At 39.6% G+C, this 18549-nt stretch overlaps 1 protein-coding gene across 3 annotated transcripts in view; it reads left to right on the top strand.

Annotated features, from left to right (window-relative positions):
* Positions 1-12034: 12034 nt before the first annotated feature.
* The window catches only part of SGO2 (shugoshin 2), a 53716-nt gene continuing 47201 nt past the window's right edge, over positions 12035-18549 (top strand). For 2 of the 3 annotated variants that reach the window (XM_023218397.2, XM_023218406.2), the window contains exons 1-3: positions 12035-12165; positions 15585-15719; positions 17550-17725. In XM_023218397.2, the coding sequence (XP_023074165.1) occupies positions 15587-15719; positions 17550-17725 (309 nt within the window). In that variant the 5' untranslated portion in view covers positions 12035-12165; positions 15585-15586. Of the gene's footprint in view, positions 12166-12455; positions 12653-15584; positions 15720-17549; positions 17726-18549 lie in introns of those variants that run through there. The other variant, XM_026454502.1, reaches the window with a different exon arrangement.

Below are 18549 nucleotides of genomic sequence, written 5' to 3' on the forward strand. Positions count from 1 at the left end.
AGGAGAGATGAGAAAAGTCTGACCAAATGGCTTCTGCATTCTCCATTTAGTCTAAAGCAAGGTCAGAGGCTGAGAGTAAAGGAGATGAGGGGTGGAAAAGGTTTGAAGAAGGAGCGTAAGGTATGAATTATTTATCTTGGGAACTGAAAAGCAAACTTTCTATAGAAACTTGGTAGGATTGCTAAGAAGGGATGAGTGTCCACTTGAAGATTGTAATCATTATAACATGGATGACAAGCTAGTCATCCCAGTTATGTGACTTTTACCCGGTAACATTCAGCAGCTTCAGTACAGGTGCTGAGAAAGTACATAACCCTGGGCTCAGCCAGAGTTTGGATTTAGCCAGGTAGTATGACACAAGGATTGATTACCATGATGGATCATCAATTCTAAGATGGGTAAGGAGGGAAGTATATGAATGTGGTGATGCATAGTGAAAAGGTAGTGAGGTTAATGGATTTGAGATCTCAATGGAGTTGAAGAATTATTCAAATAGGGATACTAGAGTAAGTGAGCTAGAAGAATCGAAGGCAGTGGTCAGAGAGTATACTTGAATTCAAGATGCCAGAAGTTATGCAATGAATGTAATGCCAAGGCTCTGGGCTGAGATGGGGTGGAAACAAAGTTAGCGGAGGTGAAAATTGTAAAGAAATGGCAAGCTAGGTTGTAAGATGGGTTATCACCATAAATAAATACAAAGTCAACAAGAATGAGTAGGCATAGAGAGAAAGATGATGAAACGGAAGCCAATGTTACCAATAATTGATGATCAAAAGAGTTATAGAAAACTGCACTGAGGAAAGGAGAGATCCTCTATCCAGATGTATACATACATTAAAATTACCTAGGGCTTAGAAAGGTAGTTAAAATTACCTAGGGCTTAGAAAGACAAAGAAGGGAAAAGTGTTTGGAAGCACTATTGAGAGAAAACAGAATGCCAGCCCCACATCCTGATTCTGGAATATGGGGGGAGTGGAAGAAAAAGTAGTCTCCACCCGAGAAGTCTACAGTGGAAGCAGGACCTCTAAGAACAGACAACTTTCAGTTAAAAAAAAAAAAAATTTAAGTGATAGTAACATTTTAGCCAGGTGTGGTGGCAGGTGCCTGTGATCCTAGCTACCCAGGAGGCTGAGGGAGGAGAATCGCTTGAACCCCGGGAGATGGAGGTTGCAGTGAGCCAAGATCACACCACTGCACTCCAGCCTGGGCAACAGAGCAAGACTCCATCAGAAAGAGAGAGAGAGAGAATGGTAACATTTAAAAGTGAATTTTAAAGGGCTCTGTGGAGGTGTTTGGAAGCAATGGAAAGAGTGGGAAATTGGCTTATAATAGTGGACATATCAGAAGTATGAGGATGAGGGCCCCAGGTAACAGTGGACAACTTGGGGAATTGGTACTGCTGGGGTAATTATAGAACACAGGGTCTAGACATAATGAGAAAAGTCCTGATGGTCCATTAATGCAAGGTTCAAGCAAAGGCCAAATATTTAACTGAATAGCATTGGTATAACCCCACTTTCTTACTGCTTTCAATTGTATGGTGGACTGAGGGCAGGGAGGGTCTTATGTGGAACTGAAACATCAGGAAAATCCTTGGGTGACTACTCACTCCTGCAGCTAGCTCTCCTGGAAGGAAAGAACAATCCTAGCTCTGGTGCACAGGAGGTTGAAGGGAAGGGGGAAAAAAAGCAGTATATAACTCAGAACCTGAGTCACACACCTGATTACACTTGAGACTGCCCTCCTTTTCTGGCACTGTTTAAGGTGGGAAAGATAGGTACTTGTCACGGTAAAGGAGAAACAAATAACTTTGGGACTATCCTCCAGGAAAAGATTCCCAAACCATAAACACACTCCTCCTTCAAACCCAGGACAAAGTATGGGAGAATGAAGGGTCTGGTTGCTTCTTTGTTCACAAAGGTTAGATGAGTTGGGACATTTTTCTTTTTACAATGCCTGGTGCAGAGTGTGCAGTTCCACCAAGATAACACTGATGGGGCAATTTCTGAGCCGCTAAGCAATAGCAGCTATAGCTGCATAAATCTGAATTTCCCAATTCATTCTCTGAAAACCACACTATAGAACAATAAAAAGATCAAACAAAACTGCAGGAAATGCATGCCACCTACATAACTAAAAGAGAATGTTCAGGCCGGGCGCGGTGGCTCAAGCCTGTAATCCCAGCACTTTGGGAGGCCGAGACGGGCGGATCACGAGGTCAGGAAATCGAGACCATCCTGGCTAACACGGTGAAACCCCGTGTCTACTAAAAAATACAAAAACTAGCCGGGCGAGGTGGCGGGCGCCTGTAGTTCCAGCTACTCCGGAGGCTGAGGCAGGAGAATGGCGTAAACCCGGGAGGCGGAGCTTGCAGTGAGCTGAGATCCGGCCACTGCACTCCAGCCTGGGCGACAGAGCAAGACTCCGTCTCAAAAAAAAAAAAAAAAAAGAGAGAATGTTCAAATTTCAGTATATCTGTAAGTAAGAAATAAACATCCAGTCTCTACTAGCTGTGTCCCAAGATCTTGCCATAAACTTTCACAGAGATACAGTTCTGAGAAACAGATACAGAGCAGCCTGGAGAAAAGTGAATAGAAGAGAGAAGAGGAGAGCTGTCGACAGGCCTGTGATTGATCTAAGAAAACCAGAAAAAAGAGAAAGTCCATCGTATGTGCTAACATACTGGAAAAGATTCCTAGGAGATAAAACCATTTGCTATACATGTGTTCTTAAAGTGCACATGATTCATGGGAACAGTCTATGAAATGCATTGCTTCTGGAGGTACAGAAGGTAAAAAGGACTAGAGAGACACCCTTTGAATCTTAGTGAAGAGGAAAATAAGTAAAAAGAAATTTTAGTGCCAAGTAAAGCAAATGAGTTTCAAAGCTTTTTTTTTTGAGACAAAGTCTCGCTCTGTTGCCCAGGCTGGGGTGCAATGGCACAATCTCAGCTCTCTGCAACCTCTGCCTCCTGTGTTCAAGGGATTCTCCTGTCTCAACCTCCCAAGTAGCTGGTGTCAGGCCTCTGAGCCCAAGCTAAGCCATCATATCCACAGTGACCTGCACATATACATCCAGATGGCCTGAAGCAGCTGAAGATCCACAGAAGTGAAAATAGCCTTAACTGATGACATTCCACCATTGGGATTTGTTTCTGCCCCACCCTAACTGATCAATGTACTTTGTAATCTCCCCCACCCTTTAGAAAGTTCTTTATAATTCTCCCCACCCTTGAGAATGTACTTTGTGAGATCCATCCCCTGCCCCCAAAACATTGCTCTTAACTTCACTGCCTATCCCAAAACCTATAAGAACCAATGATAATCCCACCACCCTTTGCTGACTCCTGTTTTGGACTTAGCCCGCCTGCACCCAGGTACAACAAACAGCCATGTGGCTCACACAAAGCCTGTTTGGTGGTCTCTTCACATGGACACATGAAACAGCTGGGATTACAGGTGTGCACTACCATGCCTGGCTAATTTTTTGTATTTTTAGTAGAGACGGGGTTTCATCATGTTGGCTAGGCTGGTCTCAAACTCCTGACCTCAAGTGATCCACCCGCCTTGGCCTCCCAAAGTGCTGGGATTGCAGGCATGAGCCACCGCACTGGGCCTCAAAGCTTTAAAAATATGCAATCTTTAGCTACATACACATGCATGTGCATGCATGTACATATGCAAAAGCCATCCACTGACAAACTGTATTTCACTGCAGAAGAGAATACCCTTGAACTTGAAATCTCATAAGCCATATCAAATCTTTGAAATGAACAAATGATCTATTATTCAAGGTTTTCCAGAGAAACAGGACCAATAATTAGTATATACATATGTATATATAGATACAGATATAGATATACAGATATAGATTAGAAATATGCATTTAATATAAAGCATTGGCTCACACAAATATGGAGGCTGAGAGGTCTTACGATCTGCTCTCTGCAAGATGGAGACCCAGGAAAGCCAGTGGCATAGCTCAAAGGCCTGAAAGCCAGAGAACTGACTACACAAATTCCAGGATGAGTTTGAAGACCTGAGAACCATGAGCCCTGAGGGCAAGTGAAGGTTGCTATGCCAGCTCAATACACAGGCAGAGACCTAGCAAATTTTCACTTCCTCTACCTTTGTGTTCTGTTCAGGCCCTCAATGGAATGCATGGTACCAGCCCACACTGGGGAGGTCAGTCTGCTTTCTGAGTCCCCCAGTTTAAATGCTAATCGCTTCCAGAAGCAGTCTCACAGTCTCCAGAAATAATACTCAACCAGATAGCTGGGCATTCCATGATCCAGTCAAGTTGACATAAAAAATTAACTACCACAGGTGAAAACAGAGTAAATATATACAAAACCATTATAAGAAGAAAACAGAAAACAAGACCATGACAGCTGATGAAAATTCTCCTCTCCCCACCAAAAGAACAATCCAAAGCAGAAGAAAACTGACATAAACTCCAAAGTGAAGTAAATATCTTTAAAGAAGCTTTTGGGAATATGAAAAAACACTTTGAACCAGAAATTTTAAAGTAAAAATGGACAAAAAATGGAAAGAAATAAAAGAGTGTATGTTAGATCCAAGAAAGAAATGTAAGCAAAAGACAAATTACTGCAGAAGTGAAGAACAAATTGCAAAGTTTCCAAAGGAAAAGAGAATTAAACAAAATCTTAATAAGGGACAGGAAAATAACCAAGATATGAGAAGAAGATACAAAACTAAAAGCTTTGAGAGAAAAGAAGTGGTTGAAATGGAAGACATTTCAGAGAGAAGTAGTTGAAATGGAAGACAGGCAAAGAAGAAACAACATGCAAATTATTGCAGGGATATACACAAACAACAAAGGAATAGAACTAATTTATGGGACCATAATCCAAGGATGTTTCAGGATATAAAAGAATATATAAATCTATATACCAAAAGGACTCATCATTTATGTGGGAAAATTAACCCAGAATTGTCAACTCTAAACCATATGCAAGTAAAATTATTAGATTTCAAAGATAAGGAAAAAATGTCCAAGATCTCCAAGGGAAAAAAAAAACAAGAAATTACAAGGACAAGAGAATTAGACTGGCACAGGACTGCTCAAAAACAACATATGAGCAACACAACAATGGAACAGCAGCTTTAAAAAAACTCAAGGAAAAAAGTGTAAATCAAGGACTTCCAGGCAACCCATTCTTCAAGTATTAAATGTCAAGCCAAGAAAAGATGAGTTTTAAACATGAAAAAATTTAGGGAATTTTTAATACATGAACACTTCTTGAAGAATCTTTGAAAAGGTGATTTCTGCTCAACCAAGTGGCAAAACTTTCTCAAAAGGACAGATGGTGATCTCTTTAACTGTAGACCTAAGACTAAACAAAGGTGGGGACAAAGATAACAAAATATTGTTATATGTTGATATGGTTTGGCTGTGTCCCCACCCAAATCTAATCTTGAATTGTAGCTCCCATAATCCCCATGTATCATGGGAGGGACCTGTTGGGAGGTAATTGAATCATGGGGGTGGTTTTTTTCCGTGTTGTTCTTATGATAGTGAATAAGTCTCATGAGATCTGATGATTTTATAAAGGGCAGTTCCCCTACACACGCTCTCTTGCCTTCCACCATGTAAGACATGCCTTTGCTCCACCTTCACCTTCTGCCATGATTGTGAGGCCTCTTTGGCCATGTGGGGCTGTGAGTCCATTAAAACTCGTTTACTTTATAAATTACCCAGTCTCGGGTACGTCTTTATTGGCAGCATGAGAACAGACTAATGCATATGTTTTGTGTAGTACATTCTGACAAAGTAGAAATAACACAACTGAAAATGGGAAAAGGGAACAAGAAAGAGGAAAATAGAATAAGCTTATCAATTGTGATATAGGCTATGGTTAGGGGTTAAGGGACAATATTAAAATTTAAAAATCAGATAATCGAAGGTTACATAAAAAAGACAGAATGAAGTTTCTTAAAAAAGGTATAGTACAAAGATAACCAGTAGAATAAACTGTAAGCTTTCTTAAATACAAAAATAAATTTTAAAATTAAAATAGCAAAGAAAGTATCATGCAAAGAAAGAAAAACAGCAAATAAAACACAGTTTTAAGATTATTATAGTATAAAATATGTATAACAAAATAAGTTGAACTGTCATATTAATGAGTATAAATGAGTTTAACTTATTTATTAAAAGCAAAAGATTTCTGTTGGATGTGCTCATGCCCATAATCCCAGCACTTTGAGAGGCCAAGGCAGGCAGATCACCTGAGGTCAGGGGTTCGAGACCAGCCTGGCCAACATGGTGAACTCCGTCTCTACTAAAAATACAAAAATTAGCCGGGTGTGATGGTGGACGCCTGTAATCCCAGCTACTCAGGAGGTTGAGGCAGGAGAATCACTTGAACTCAGGAGGCAGACGTTGCAGTAAGCCGAGACCATGCCACTGCGCTCCAACCTGGGTGACAGAGAGAGACACTCTGTTTAAAAAAAAAAAAAAAAAGGCAAAAGAGATTTTCAATTTTGTTCACAAAGCAAGATGCTGAAAATAAGAGACATGACTGAATCAAACTGATTCAGATAGTCTAAAACGAAAGGGATGGGCAAAAGTACACTAGACAAATGGAAATAACAATAAAGCAGGGTTGTGATGCTAATGTCAAAATAAAGTTTAAACCAAAATGCATTAAATGAGACAAAGGAGGGCATGTTTTCATGCCACAGTTCACAATGGGTATACTAGAGTTACGAATTCTATTCACCAAATAACTCAGCAGCAACCTTTTTAAGGAAAAACTACAGGACATGCAAAGAAACACCGATAGAAACACACTAACAAAAAGACTTCAAGACACTACCTTCAGTACAAAACAGACTCAGTAGCCAAAAAAGAGGAATAAATGTAGACCTAAGTAGTATAAGCAATAATACAGATCTTACAGATACACAGTCATGCATCACTTAAGGATGGGAATATGTTCTGAGAAATTCATCTTTATGCAATTTCATTGTTGTGTGAACATCATAGAGTGCACTTACACAAATCTAGATGGCATAGCCTATTAAACACCTAGGCGATACTGTATAGGCTATTACCCCTAGGCTACAAACCTATACAGCGTGATACTGTACTGAATACTAGAGGCAATGGTAACATGATGGTATTTTTGTATCTAAACATACCTAAACATAGAAAAGATATAGTAAAAATATGATATAAATGATTTTGAAAAATGGTACACCTGCATAGGGCGCTGACCATGAATGGGGATTGAAGGACTGGAAGTTGCTCTGGGTGAGTCAGTGAGTGGTGAATGAATGTGAAGGCCCAGGACATTACTGTGTATTAGGGTAGCCTTTATAAACACTATACACTTAGGCTACCTTAATTTATTTAAAAAATAAAGGAATTGTGCCATGATGTTATGATAACTGTGATGTCACTAGGCAACAGGAATGTGTTAACTCCATGATAATCTTATGGGACCACCATCGTACATTTGTTTGGTAGTTGACTGAAACATCATAGTGTGGGGCATGACTATAATTATTTTCTTTCTTTCTGTTACAGAAACTGTTTACAGGAGATAAGAAAGTTTTGGTATATGCCTACATAATTTCACTTACCTTAGTTTTTACTAAAATAAAAGCATAAAAATGTTAAATGTAGAGTTGCCTTTCTTTTAAGGAAGCAAACGTTTTAAAGATAGCAGTCCTACATTTATGTGAATGTGAAAACTTACAAAGCACTCTGGTCTTCAAACTTATCTATGCCTACAATATCTGGTCTTTCTTCTCTTTCCCACCACAAAGGAAAAGGAGACTCTTCAGCTCACAGCTTAGTCCTGATTCTAACCCCTGCCTCACCACTACCCACTGCTTTCCTAGTCAGCCTCTCTCCCTCTACCAGCTCCTTTATCCAGCTTTTAAAAAGAATACATGAACCCCCAAAACTTGAGACAGGTCTCAGTTAATTTAGAAAGTTTATTTTGCCAAGGTTAAGGACACGCACCCGTGACACAGCCTCAGGAAGTCCTGAGGACATGTGCTCAAGGTGGTCGGGGCACAGGTTGGTTTTATACATTTTAAGGAGGCATGAGATGTCAATCAGTATATGTAAGAAGTACATTGGTTCCACCCAGAAAGGTGGAAGCTTCTTAGCTGCGCACCCAAGATCCTTCTGTTACTTGACTTTGTCTAACCTCTCAGCCTTTGCTCCCCGCATCTGACCACATGCGTCCTGGGCCCCAGCAGCTCTGAACTGCTTCCTGGGACAGGCTATATGCTGTCAGCCTAATGAATCCCACCTAACTTGGCCTTTGAGGTTCCACTGCTATGTGACTTCCCCTGAAGATTTGTCTTCCCTCTTCTTTAAGAGCTGCTCTTTGTTTCCTAAATCAGTTCATTCGTTTTCTCTTTCTTTCTCTCTCTCTCTCTTTCTTTCTTTCTTTCTTTCTTTCTTTCTTTCTTTCTTTCTTTCTTTCTTTCTTTCTTTTTTTTTTTTCTTTCTTTCTCTCTCTCTCTTTTCTTTCTTTCTTTCTCTCTCTTTCTCTTTCTTTCTTTCTTTTTCTTCCTCTCCCTCTCTTTCTTTCTTTCTTCCTTTCTTTCTTGAGACAATGGTCTTGCTCAGTTACCCAAACTGGTCTTCAACTCCTAGGCTCAAGCAATCCTCCTGCCCTGGCCTCACCAAAGTGCTGGGATTACAGTGAGTCACCACAGCTGTCCTGTTTCCTAAGTGCTTTGATAGCATCTTTTGCAAACCTCACTTAACATCTACATATCACAATATACAGGAATGGATTATTTGTTTGTCTACTGTCTCCCAACAGGAAAGAACATTTGCCTCATCCATCTTTACCCTCAGCAAAATGCCAGGTGCAAAGGGGCTCCTGATAAATGTATATTGAAGAGAAAGAGGAGGCTGACAAGCAGGAAACATGAGGAAATTAGCATGATGGATACCATGCCTCAAAACCAACGTGACAAATGACAAAGTAATTCTCTCACTCTCTTGAGAGGCTCAGGCCAGGCTGCCTGGGTTCAAATACCAGCTGCACCGCTTAACTAAACCTTGTAGAAGTTACTTAAATTTTTGGTGCTTCAATTTCCTCAGCTTTAAAAAGGAAATAATGGTACCTACTACATAGGATCATTTTGAGAACTAAAAAGGCATTTAAAGGGCTTGACACAGTGTCTAGGACATGATAAGCCCTTAATAAATATTATCTACTGCTGTTATAATGATTAGCTATCCATCACCCAGCACAGCTTATTTAACTGGTTTCTATTAAGTGAAAGTAATTATTGTAGTAAAGTTGCATAAAATACTGAAATGAATCTTTGTCATTCTTTTGGCCACCTAGCTCAAAATGCACTTCCTGAGTTTGGATAATTCCTCACCTTATGAGTCTAGGTTACCTCTCACTAAGAAGCCAACATCATCATAATCATCATCATCATCATCAACAACAACAACAAAAGCCAGACACAGGCTGTTCAGGACTCCCTTGTGGCAGGACTTGTAGCATATGATTCAGGTTTGACTAGTCAGACCAAACCAGGTCTAGCAACAGGAGCTAGTAATGCCAAGCAGCAGTGACAGGAAAACTGCAGCACAGCTATGCCCATTTTCCCATATTCAGCAGCAGTGGTGGTCCCAGTGGCGGCATCTAGTGCCACTGTTGGCTGTGCATGATCAGCTGCATCCTCAAAGGGCTATTTTTGGTAGCATGACCATGGCTAGGTGCTCGTCTGCTACCAAGCTCACCTTATTTTCCAAGCCTGTATCTCTATCCTACCCAGAAATGCTTTAACCCACCCAATATTCTTTTCTGCTTCTATCAGCCTGGGTTAGTTTTCCTTGGTGTAATGCATCCTGCCAGACTGGTACAGATGATCAGGTCAGATGGTTTCATAAAATGTAAGTACACTCTTTCTACTTTGTTTTATTGGTTTATTGATTTGCAGTGTTCTTTACTTGGCTCCTGCTCAGGGACTGTTCTTGGATGATTTTTGTTTTAGTAATGCTGATATGTTAAAGAGGGCTTTTCTGGTTTTTGTTTTTTGACAGTTCTACTTTCTCTCTTTCCTTCCCATCCCTTTTTTGGTGTGGGTGATTGTGTCTTAGGACAATCAAATTTTAATTGACTGGAATCTACCCTTAGGTAGAGAAAATCAGGCAACTAATGAGTATAAGAATAAAGGAAAACAGATGGAGAGGAACAAAATCAGTGCCCAGTGCAGGAGAGTATCACAACAGGCCTGTGAGCTCATTTAATGTAACTGGTTTATTTTACAGATAAAATGCTTGAAACAAGGAACACACAGCTAATGACTCTGCCACAACGACAATAACTGCATCCTCCAGACTTCTCATCCAGGGCTCCTGCCTCTATCCATTATACCAAGAGGCAAAAGGCAAATAACTAAAAAGCAAGCTGAGATCACATTAAATTTAACCTGATTAATTATACGTTTTAGGTTTATGGTTGTATATGATACTAATTTACATTTTCAAGAGGTTTTACAATTTACAAAGCAGTTAAATCCTTTCAACTGCTCTGAGATAAGGCAGCACTTTTTTTTTTTTTTTAAAGAGGTCTTGGTATTCATGTCTTGATAAATATTTTAGCATCTCCCCTACCTCTGACTTTCCTGTCTCCCTTTTCGATTTGTTTTGGTTTTGAAGCTGTAGCTACAAAATGTGTCCATTGGGAAGAAAGCGATATCAATGCATTTGAACAAAGGGGCCCATTGATTGAAACCATCGTAAAATATACGGGATGCTGTTATTAACTCCATTTTACAAATGAGGAAACAGAAGCCCAGAGAGATTAAGTGGTTTGGCCAAGATTAAATAACCATTAAATGGCACAGTCACTACAAGGTTCATTTTAAAAAAACATATACATTGAGCATTTAATGTGTCAGGCTGGGGAAGCAAGATACAGTGCTAGTTAACTCCTAGGTAAGCACAAATTTCTGTAACCAGTATATTACTTTCTAACCACTGTTATTGAAATTTTTATTTTACTGTCTTCTGGAATTTTAGCAGCTGGACAATCAGTAAATACTTTTCTACTTACACAAGATTCATGTAACCAGATCTGTTTGGAGACTGATCGTGATATATATTTGACTAAAAGGTCTGAACTCAAAAGCATGTTTTGCATCATTTGTCTAGATTCTCTAAAGTAAAAGTAATTCTCAAATGTCTTCGAATGAACAAAAAATTGACAAGAGTATGAAGTTGACTGCATTACTGTATAATCAATTATTGGAACCTTAATTTAACAAGCTATTTTCATTTTCAGTCCAATGGCATACAAAGAGGAAATTTTATTCTTTGTAGTTTCTCCAATTTCTTTGTAAAGATTATGAAAGTAATTTGCGAAACATAAGCGAATTGACATGGAATATAAGGTGAATAATACATTTTTAAAATGTAGTTGCGTATAATGGAAAATGTCAGTCTTGTATATTCAGCTAAAACAAACCATTAGTGCAATATTAATACATATTAATATTAGTGCAATATTAATACATATTAATATTAGTGCAATATTAATACATATTAATATTAGTGCAATATTAATACATATTAATATTAGTGCAATATTAATACATATTAATGAGATCCGGGGTTTGCAACGAAATGTCATTGCTCCTTTTCCCCCAGAAAGTTAAAAGAAAAATGGGGAGAGCTTTTAAGTGAAAACTAAAGGTGCTGGTATCACAACTGGAAATGCAAAGATGCAGAAGAAATGGTAAGATGTGGGTGGGTAGTATCCCAGTAAACAACATATACTTTCTAACAGACTTGAGGTGGCTGTCAAGCCTTTCAGACATGTGATTGATAATGAATGTCAGAGGAGCGTTTCCTTTTCCATCAACGCTTCAGGAGACAGCGGACCGCCACCAACAGGGGGTGGAAGAGAACCCCTGTCACAGAGACAGGGCCGTCCCCGGCTCGCCTGGGCACGCCCCCTCCTGCCCTCGCAGCGGGGTCCCGCCCTTTCCGCCTTCCACTTCCTAGTAACCGTCCTCCCTTGCGCCATCTTCGCGGGACCCGATTGGCTGATGGGGCAACCGCCAACGGCTGTGGCGTTTAAACCTGAGCCTCTGCTACTGCTGCTTGCGGAGCGCCCTGAGCTAGGTGGGGGTGCCCCACGCTGAAAGAGAGGTAAGTTAGTGGCCTGCGGCGTTTGACGTGACCGCCCTCTCACTGTCGGGATCGGTGTCGTTCTTGAGCCGGTTCTCTAGGCGCTGTCCGCCTCGGTCTCCGGCTCGTCTTCCGCCCTCTGTCCTCCGGGATCCGGGACGGCGCCCCTCTCCGGCTCCGAGGGGTTCGTTGACGGAGTCCTGTTTTGGCTTTGAGTCGCTGCCTCTTGTTTCTGAGATTTGAGCGTCCGGCAGGGCGAGCAGGGAGAGCCACCAGTTAGGTCAGCTACTTAAGGGAAGAAATTTCTGTCTCTGGGACTGCTCTACTCTCTTGAACAGTTTCTAGGGCATTGTGAGCGCTCAGTATGTGTCTGCGGAATGAATGTTAGGGACTGCGTGCCAAAGTTCTCGAAGGAGCCCTCTCCTTTGGAGAGGCTGGCTGAAGGCGAAGAGGTGATGGAAGACTGGGGAGAACTTGGAACTTGGAACTTGAGCTACCTGATATACAGGTGGGATTTCAGTAGAGAATAGGGACAATGTCCTGTTCAGTAGAGATGTCCTGTTCTATCCTATTCAGTAGAGAATAGGACAAATTTTTAGATGAGGTATCCAATTCAGGAGAATTGGATGTGGAACTGAGTATTTCGTATTTAGAGATAGTCGAGATGCTGGCCGGACAAGTGTCACAGAGTTGTAATAAATAGGTGCTGGTATTGAGTGCTGACTGTATACTAGGTCCTGTACTAGACACTGTACATACATTGGCTCATTTAGTCCCTACAAGGAGATGACCTGATTTTTTATGGTTTTATAAATCTGGAAATTGAGACGAAGAGGTGTTGAGATCACATAGCTATGAAACGTTGGAACTGGAGCTCCAACACAGTTGTAATCACTATCATTATGTCTCAGTGTCTACATGGTAAATCACCCCGGAACAGTACTCCAAATGCCTGGTTCTGGCTCCTAAAGTTTCCCTTGGTAAGGTCATTGATGTAGGGGGTGACAGGGCAATGTCAAGGAACACTCCCAGATTTCTGGCATGAGGATTTGAATAGGTGATTGACAGTGTCATTTATTAAATTAAGGAATTGTGTCAGAACCAGGTCATTGGGGAGGGCAGTCCAGCTGTGGTTTCCTAATTAGTAAAATAAGATTTGATATTCCAGACTGGATTTTTGGGGAGATGAACTAGATTTCTATGTTAGGATCTCTTTCAGGTGTGTGAGATGCAACAGTTTGAGGGGAGTTTCTGTGTTCTACTGTCTATGAGATAGATAGTGATGTTTGATTTTAAAGTTTCTTTTTGGCAAAGCGTTTAAAAGAACCGTTGAGCCTTAATCTTGAAAAGTTTCTGGTTCAACTTATTCCCCATTGCAGAAATTTCTTCTGAAACCATCTTTCCATTATTTGCTTGACACCTCCCAACATCTGCTTAACACTTTCAAAGGAGACCCATTCCAAGAGTGGGCAGTTTTTCTATTGGAAAGTTCTTCCATTCATTCATAGTCACTTCTTCCACAAATGTTTATCCAGCAGCTGCTATGTGGCAGGCATATTTCTGTACTAAGGTACAGAAGCAAACAAACTTGACAAAAGTTTATGTCCTCACTGAACTTACAATTTAGTAGGAGAAAACAGATAATAAGTTAAATAAACTATTTAATTTTATCTTAGACATTGGTAAGTTAATGGAAAAAAATAAAACAGAAGGGGAGAATGGGGGTAAGTGTGCAATTTTTAAGTAGTTTGGACTGGGAAGTCTCACTAAGAAAGTGACATTTTGGCAAATGCTCGAAGGAAGTGAGCAAGCCCTGTGGTCATTTGAAGGAAGAGCTGATACAAAGGGAAAAAGGAATAAAATGACAGTATATTCAAGAATGGAAATTTTTAGGGAGGAGGGAAGATGAATGGTCTGCACACATGAATGTGTTGTAGCCTCTAGAAGGGGTGTGGGAGGGAAAACAGCCCCTGCCTGACAGGACTGCAGGACAATCTGTGTCCTCAGGGTAGAAGGTAGTTCAAGAAGATGAAGAGAACATTTAGAAAAGAGATTGAGGCTGCAGAGGTTTGGTTGATGATGGAATGTGAGTTCTAGAGGACCTCATGAGTCTGGCAAGGGTAAGATAGGCAGGCTGTATTCATTTCCTTTGGCTGCTGTAACAAATTATCATAAATGAGGCGCTTAAAACAACAGAAATGTATTTCCCCACAGTTCTGGAGGCCAGAAGTCTAAATTCAGTTATCACTGAATTTTAACCCCCTCAAGGTGTATTCCCAGCTGCACTCTCTCTGGAGGCTCTTCCGGAGAATCTGTTCCTTGCTTTGTCAGTTCCTGATGGCTGCTGGCAGTCCTTGGCATGTGGCTGCATCATGCCTGTTTCTGCTGTCTTTTGTAAGGACCCTTGTGATAGTATTTAGGCCTGCCTGGATAATCCAGGATAATCTCCCCATTACAAGATCTTCAACTTATTCAAATCTGCAAAGGCCCTTTTTCCACATGAGGTTTAGAATTAAAGGTATCTAATAACTTTGGGGGCCATTTTCCACCTTACCACAGGACCAGATGAGGGATGTGTAGAGCTGAGGGGATTCGAGTGAGGGGGATGAATGTGACCCAGGAGTTGAGGGATTCTTGCCATGATTGACATAGTGAGCTGAGTTCTGGATTGCCATAGTGAGCTGAGTCCTGTGGACTCAAGGCAGGTAGTGGTGGGGAGGCTGAGTATTGAGGGTTAGGCAGGTGCAGGGGACAGGGTTTTTTTTTTTTTTAGATCTCTGCAGAGGGAGGTAAGGAGGCTTGAGGAGGAAATGGAGCCATGGGGAGGTTGGTCTTATATGACTCAACATCAAGCTCTCCTTCTCAGTGAAGCTATTTCTGATCCTTTTCCTCTGCCCAGGCACAGTTAATCACTTCTCCTCTGCATTGTGTATTGTAGCTATTACTCTTGTAATACTATAATGTAATGATTTCTTTATCTTCCTGTTTCTATAATAGGCCATAAATCTAATAGACAAATTTAAGATTTCCTATTTCTCCAACCCCCTTCCCCACCTTGGATTAGGTATATCTCTTCTGTACTTCCTTTAAACTCTATGTATATCTCTAAGGTTACACTTCTTACATTGTATGAAAGCACTGTCTGTACCCACATTCCATGCATTCCATGAGGGCAGAGACCATATCCTGTCGTCTGTCCCCTGCACCTGGTACATAGATGATTAATGTAGGTTTAAATGAAAAAAATAATCATTTACCTTTTTGGATTATACCTTAAGCCACTTTTGATTACATTCATACTTTCAGATTTTATACAAAGTTTAGCAAATACTTAATGCACAGAATATATTCAGTCATGATTATTACTTTTAAAATGTATTTATCAGTTATCCTTTTTCTCTTATTAATCAATACTATGATTTTTTTTTCTTTCACTTCAGTGATGGCGTGCCCAGTGATGGAAACTGGCTCACTTTTTACCTCAGGAATTAAGAGACATGTGAAAGACAAAAGAATTTCAAAGACTGCTAAGTTGAATGTTTCTCTTGCTTCAAAAATAAAAACAAAAATTCTAAGTAAGTGCCATTAGTTTTAAAATACACTCACATTTTAACTTTTCCCCAGAATTGTTTTATGTTTTCTACCTTATTTTATCAAGTACAGAAAATTACTAAAATGACTATTTTGTTAACTGATAACTTTTTAAATTTGATCCTTCCTATCTCCTTCAACTCCTGTTAGTTGGGTGGTTTTGATGATTTACCCTAAGTGTGACAGCTGAATTTTCAGCAGTGAGGCTGCAGTGGCCCAAGACAGCTACTTTCTACAGCACAGAAAAGAATACCAACATGATTTTTCTGGAAAAGACGTAATAAGTGTAGCAGGTTGTTCTGGCATGTTGTGGCAACTGGATGATGGGTAGCCTAGAGGAGGTTGGCTCACACTGGGTGCTTTTATATATATGTGTGTGTGACTTTATATAGGCAATCTTATGAAGACACTGAGCACTTTGGAAATGGAATTTCGTGAATTCTGGAGTTAAGGCATCAGAAGGGCAAAAAAAAAAAGGAGGTGGGAAAACTCCAAGATAAATTTTCATTACTTCTGAAAATTATCTCAATGTTCATAACCATCTTAGCAGGAGTCGGAAAGGTATCCTTTTAGTCACATTATCTGCTGATACAGCTCTGCGAAGGACAAGCACGTGTGACTTCTAAAACAACCCAGCCTCCTGGGTGCCTGTAAATCATGATGCAGCTCCCACCCAGGTCTCTAGGGCCACTCCTTACACTGGCTCTTGCTTCCTCCCTTTGGCAAGACTATTCCATACCCCATGTTACGAAGGAATATGCTGACTTTGAGGAGTACAATAGGAAAATGTTATTACTCTTTATCTTCTGGAAATCCTAAGCTGGTTCTAGTCAGTTTCCATTTGCTATGCCAAGGATGGCTATCCAAAACTACTCTCTCTGCCAAAGGTAAAGTACTGTTTTGGACCCTGTTTTGCAGAATCCCAAGTTTTCCCTGAGTACTTACAAAATGTTATTATATTTTATAAAACTTATTTCACATACACTAGACTTTTATTCAGTGGCATATGTTATTGAATGGTGACATGTAAGTTAAAATTATGAAAATATAATGATGTTTTAAATATACTAAGGGAACACACTGTATTTAAGGTAAGCTCTACCAATGAATTCACAAGGAAATTTCTTTGCTTCCAACAGAAAAGCATTCCAGGAGTGATTTAAATCATATTTACATAGTGCTTTTAAAGAGAAGTCAAGTTTAGATTGCAGTAGATGCCTAGAAATAAGAGGTAGGATCTTTTAGATGGCAGTAAGAGGTCCCACGGGGTTTAGATTATCCGTCTAACATTAGAGTAAGTATGCCTCTATCACTCAAAGTTTGAAAATGGACTTTGGGAGTATTAAGTAATTTCTTCAGTTCTGGAGCTGTAGAAACTGGCTTTAGAATTTTCACAGATTGGCTATCATTCCTGTGGGACATTTCCAGTTAGAGCTGCAGAATCAGTTTCTCAATTCTGTCTGCTAGTCAAACGTAGGAAAGCAGGTCGAGCAGCAAGTATCAAGATTTAGTTTTTGTGACTGATCTAATTATGTAGAATGCTGTGTCTGTGCTGCAGTCCTCTTATTCCTAAGTTTTTATACATATTCTGCATTCCTCACAACATTCATCATCTTGTCTAGCTTTCATTTCTTCAGCTCTAAACTGTGAGTTTATTTTTCTCAAAACTACATCTGTATTGTTATTCTCTTTTCCAATCTTCAGTTAAAACTTATAAAGTGAAATGCATTTTGTCTAATGTAGTTTTACTAAGGAATACAAAATTTATTAAGGTGTAAGTTCAATATTAACTCATTTTAAAAATCTTTTTACAGATAATTCTTCTATTTTCAAAATATCTTTAAAGCACAACAACAGGGCATTAGCTCAGGCTCTTAGTAGAGAAAAAGAGAATTCTCGAAGAATTACAACTGAAAAGATGCTATTGCAAAAAGAAGTAGAAAAACTGAATTTTGAGAATACATTTCTTCGCCTAAAGCTGAATAACTTGGTATGGAAGCTATATTGTTTTTGAATTCTAATTATAACTTAAATCTTTTAGCTGCATTATTATAGAAGCTCTAAAAATATTTTTCAGATCTCCAATTGTGAAAAATTATTGAAAGTCAGTATGCCATGTAAGTCTATGTTAAAGGACAAACTGTTAATGGGTAATAAAATATGTGTTTTAAATCTGCATTCTAAATGTGTGCTTGTGTGCTGTGTAAACCAGTATAATACCTTGACCAACATTCGATTGCTAATCATAAGCAAAGCTTGGTACATTAATACATTTTTAAAAGATGGTCATAGTTCTTCCAGTGTTCTTGAAAAGAAAGGAGTTCCCAGAATGTTGTTATTCTTTTTTAATCTCAGCATTTACCTGGCCACAAGCCAAACAGAATGAAGATTATAGTTGTTTCTTTTCCTTCCAAATTTCAACTCTGTTCACAGACAGGGCAGTGAGAGCCAATGATTAGCGAGGCTACAACTATAGATCTAAATCTAAAATAAGTAGAACTTATTTATAATGGAAAAAGGACCTACTCTACTTGTGGGTTAAATTACTGTGGCTGATAAACTGTTCTCTTGCCATGTGATATATTATTATAAGAAGATAGAAAAATGTTTATAGGAAAACGTATAATTGTTAGTTCCAAAGCATTCAACGTGTGTGTATGTGTGTGTACATGTATGTATGTATGATATGTATGACTATTTGGACTATATAACACTATTTGGTACTATATAATGTACCATTTTAGCTGAATGTGATCTCAATTTTTAGCTCAATGTGATATCAATTATTTTTTAAGTTTTCTCACATGGATGGCG

The sequence above is a fragment of the Piliocolobus tephrosceles genome, chromosome 11, assembly GCF_002776525.5.
Source record: "Piliocolobus tephrosceles isolate RC106 chromosome 11, ASM277652v3, whole genome shotgun sequence".
NCBI classification, from domain to species: domain Eukaryota; kingdom Metazoa; phylum Chordata; class Mammalia; order Primates; family Cercopithecidae; genus Piliocolobus; species Piliocolobus tephrosceles.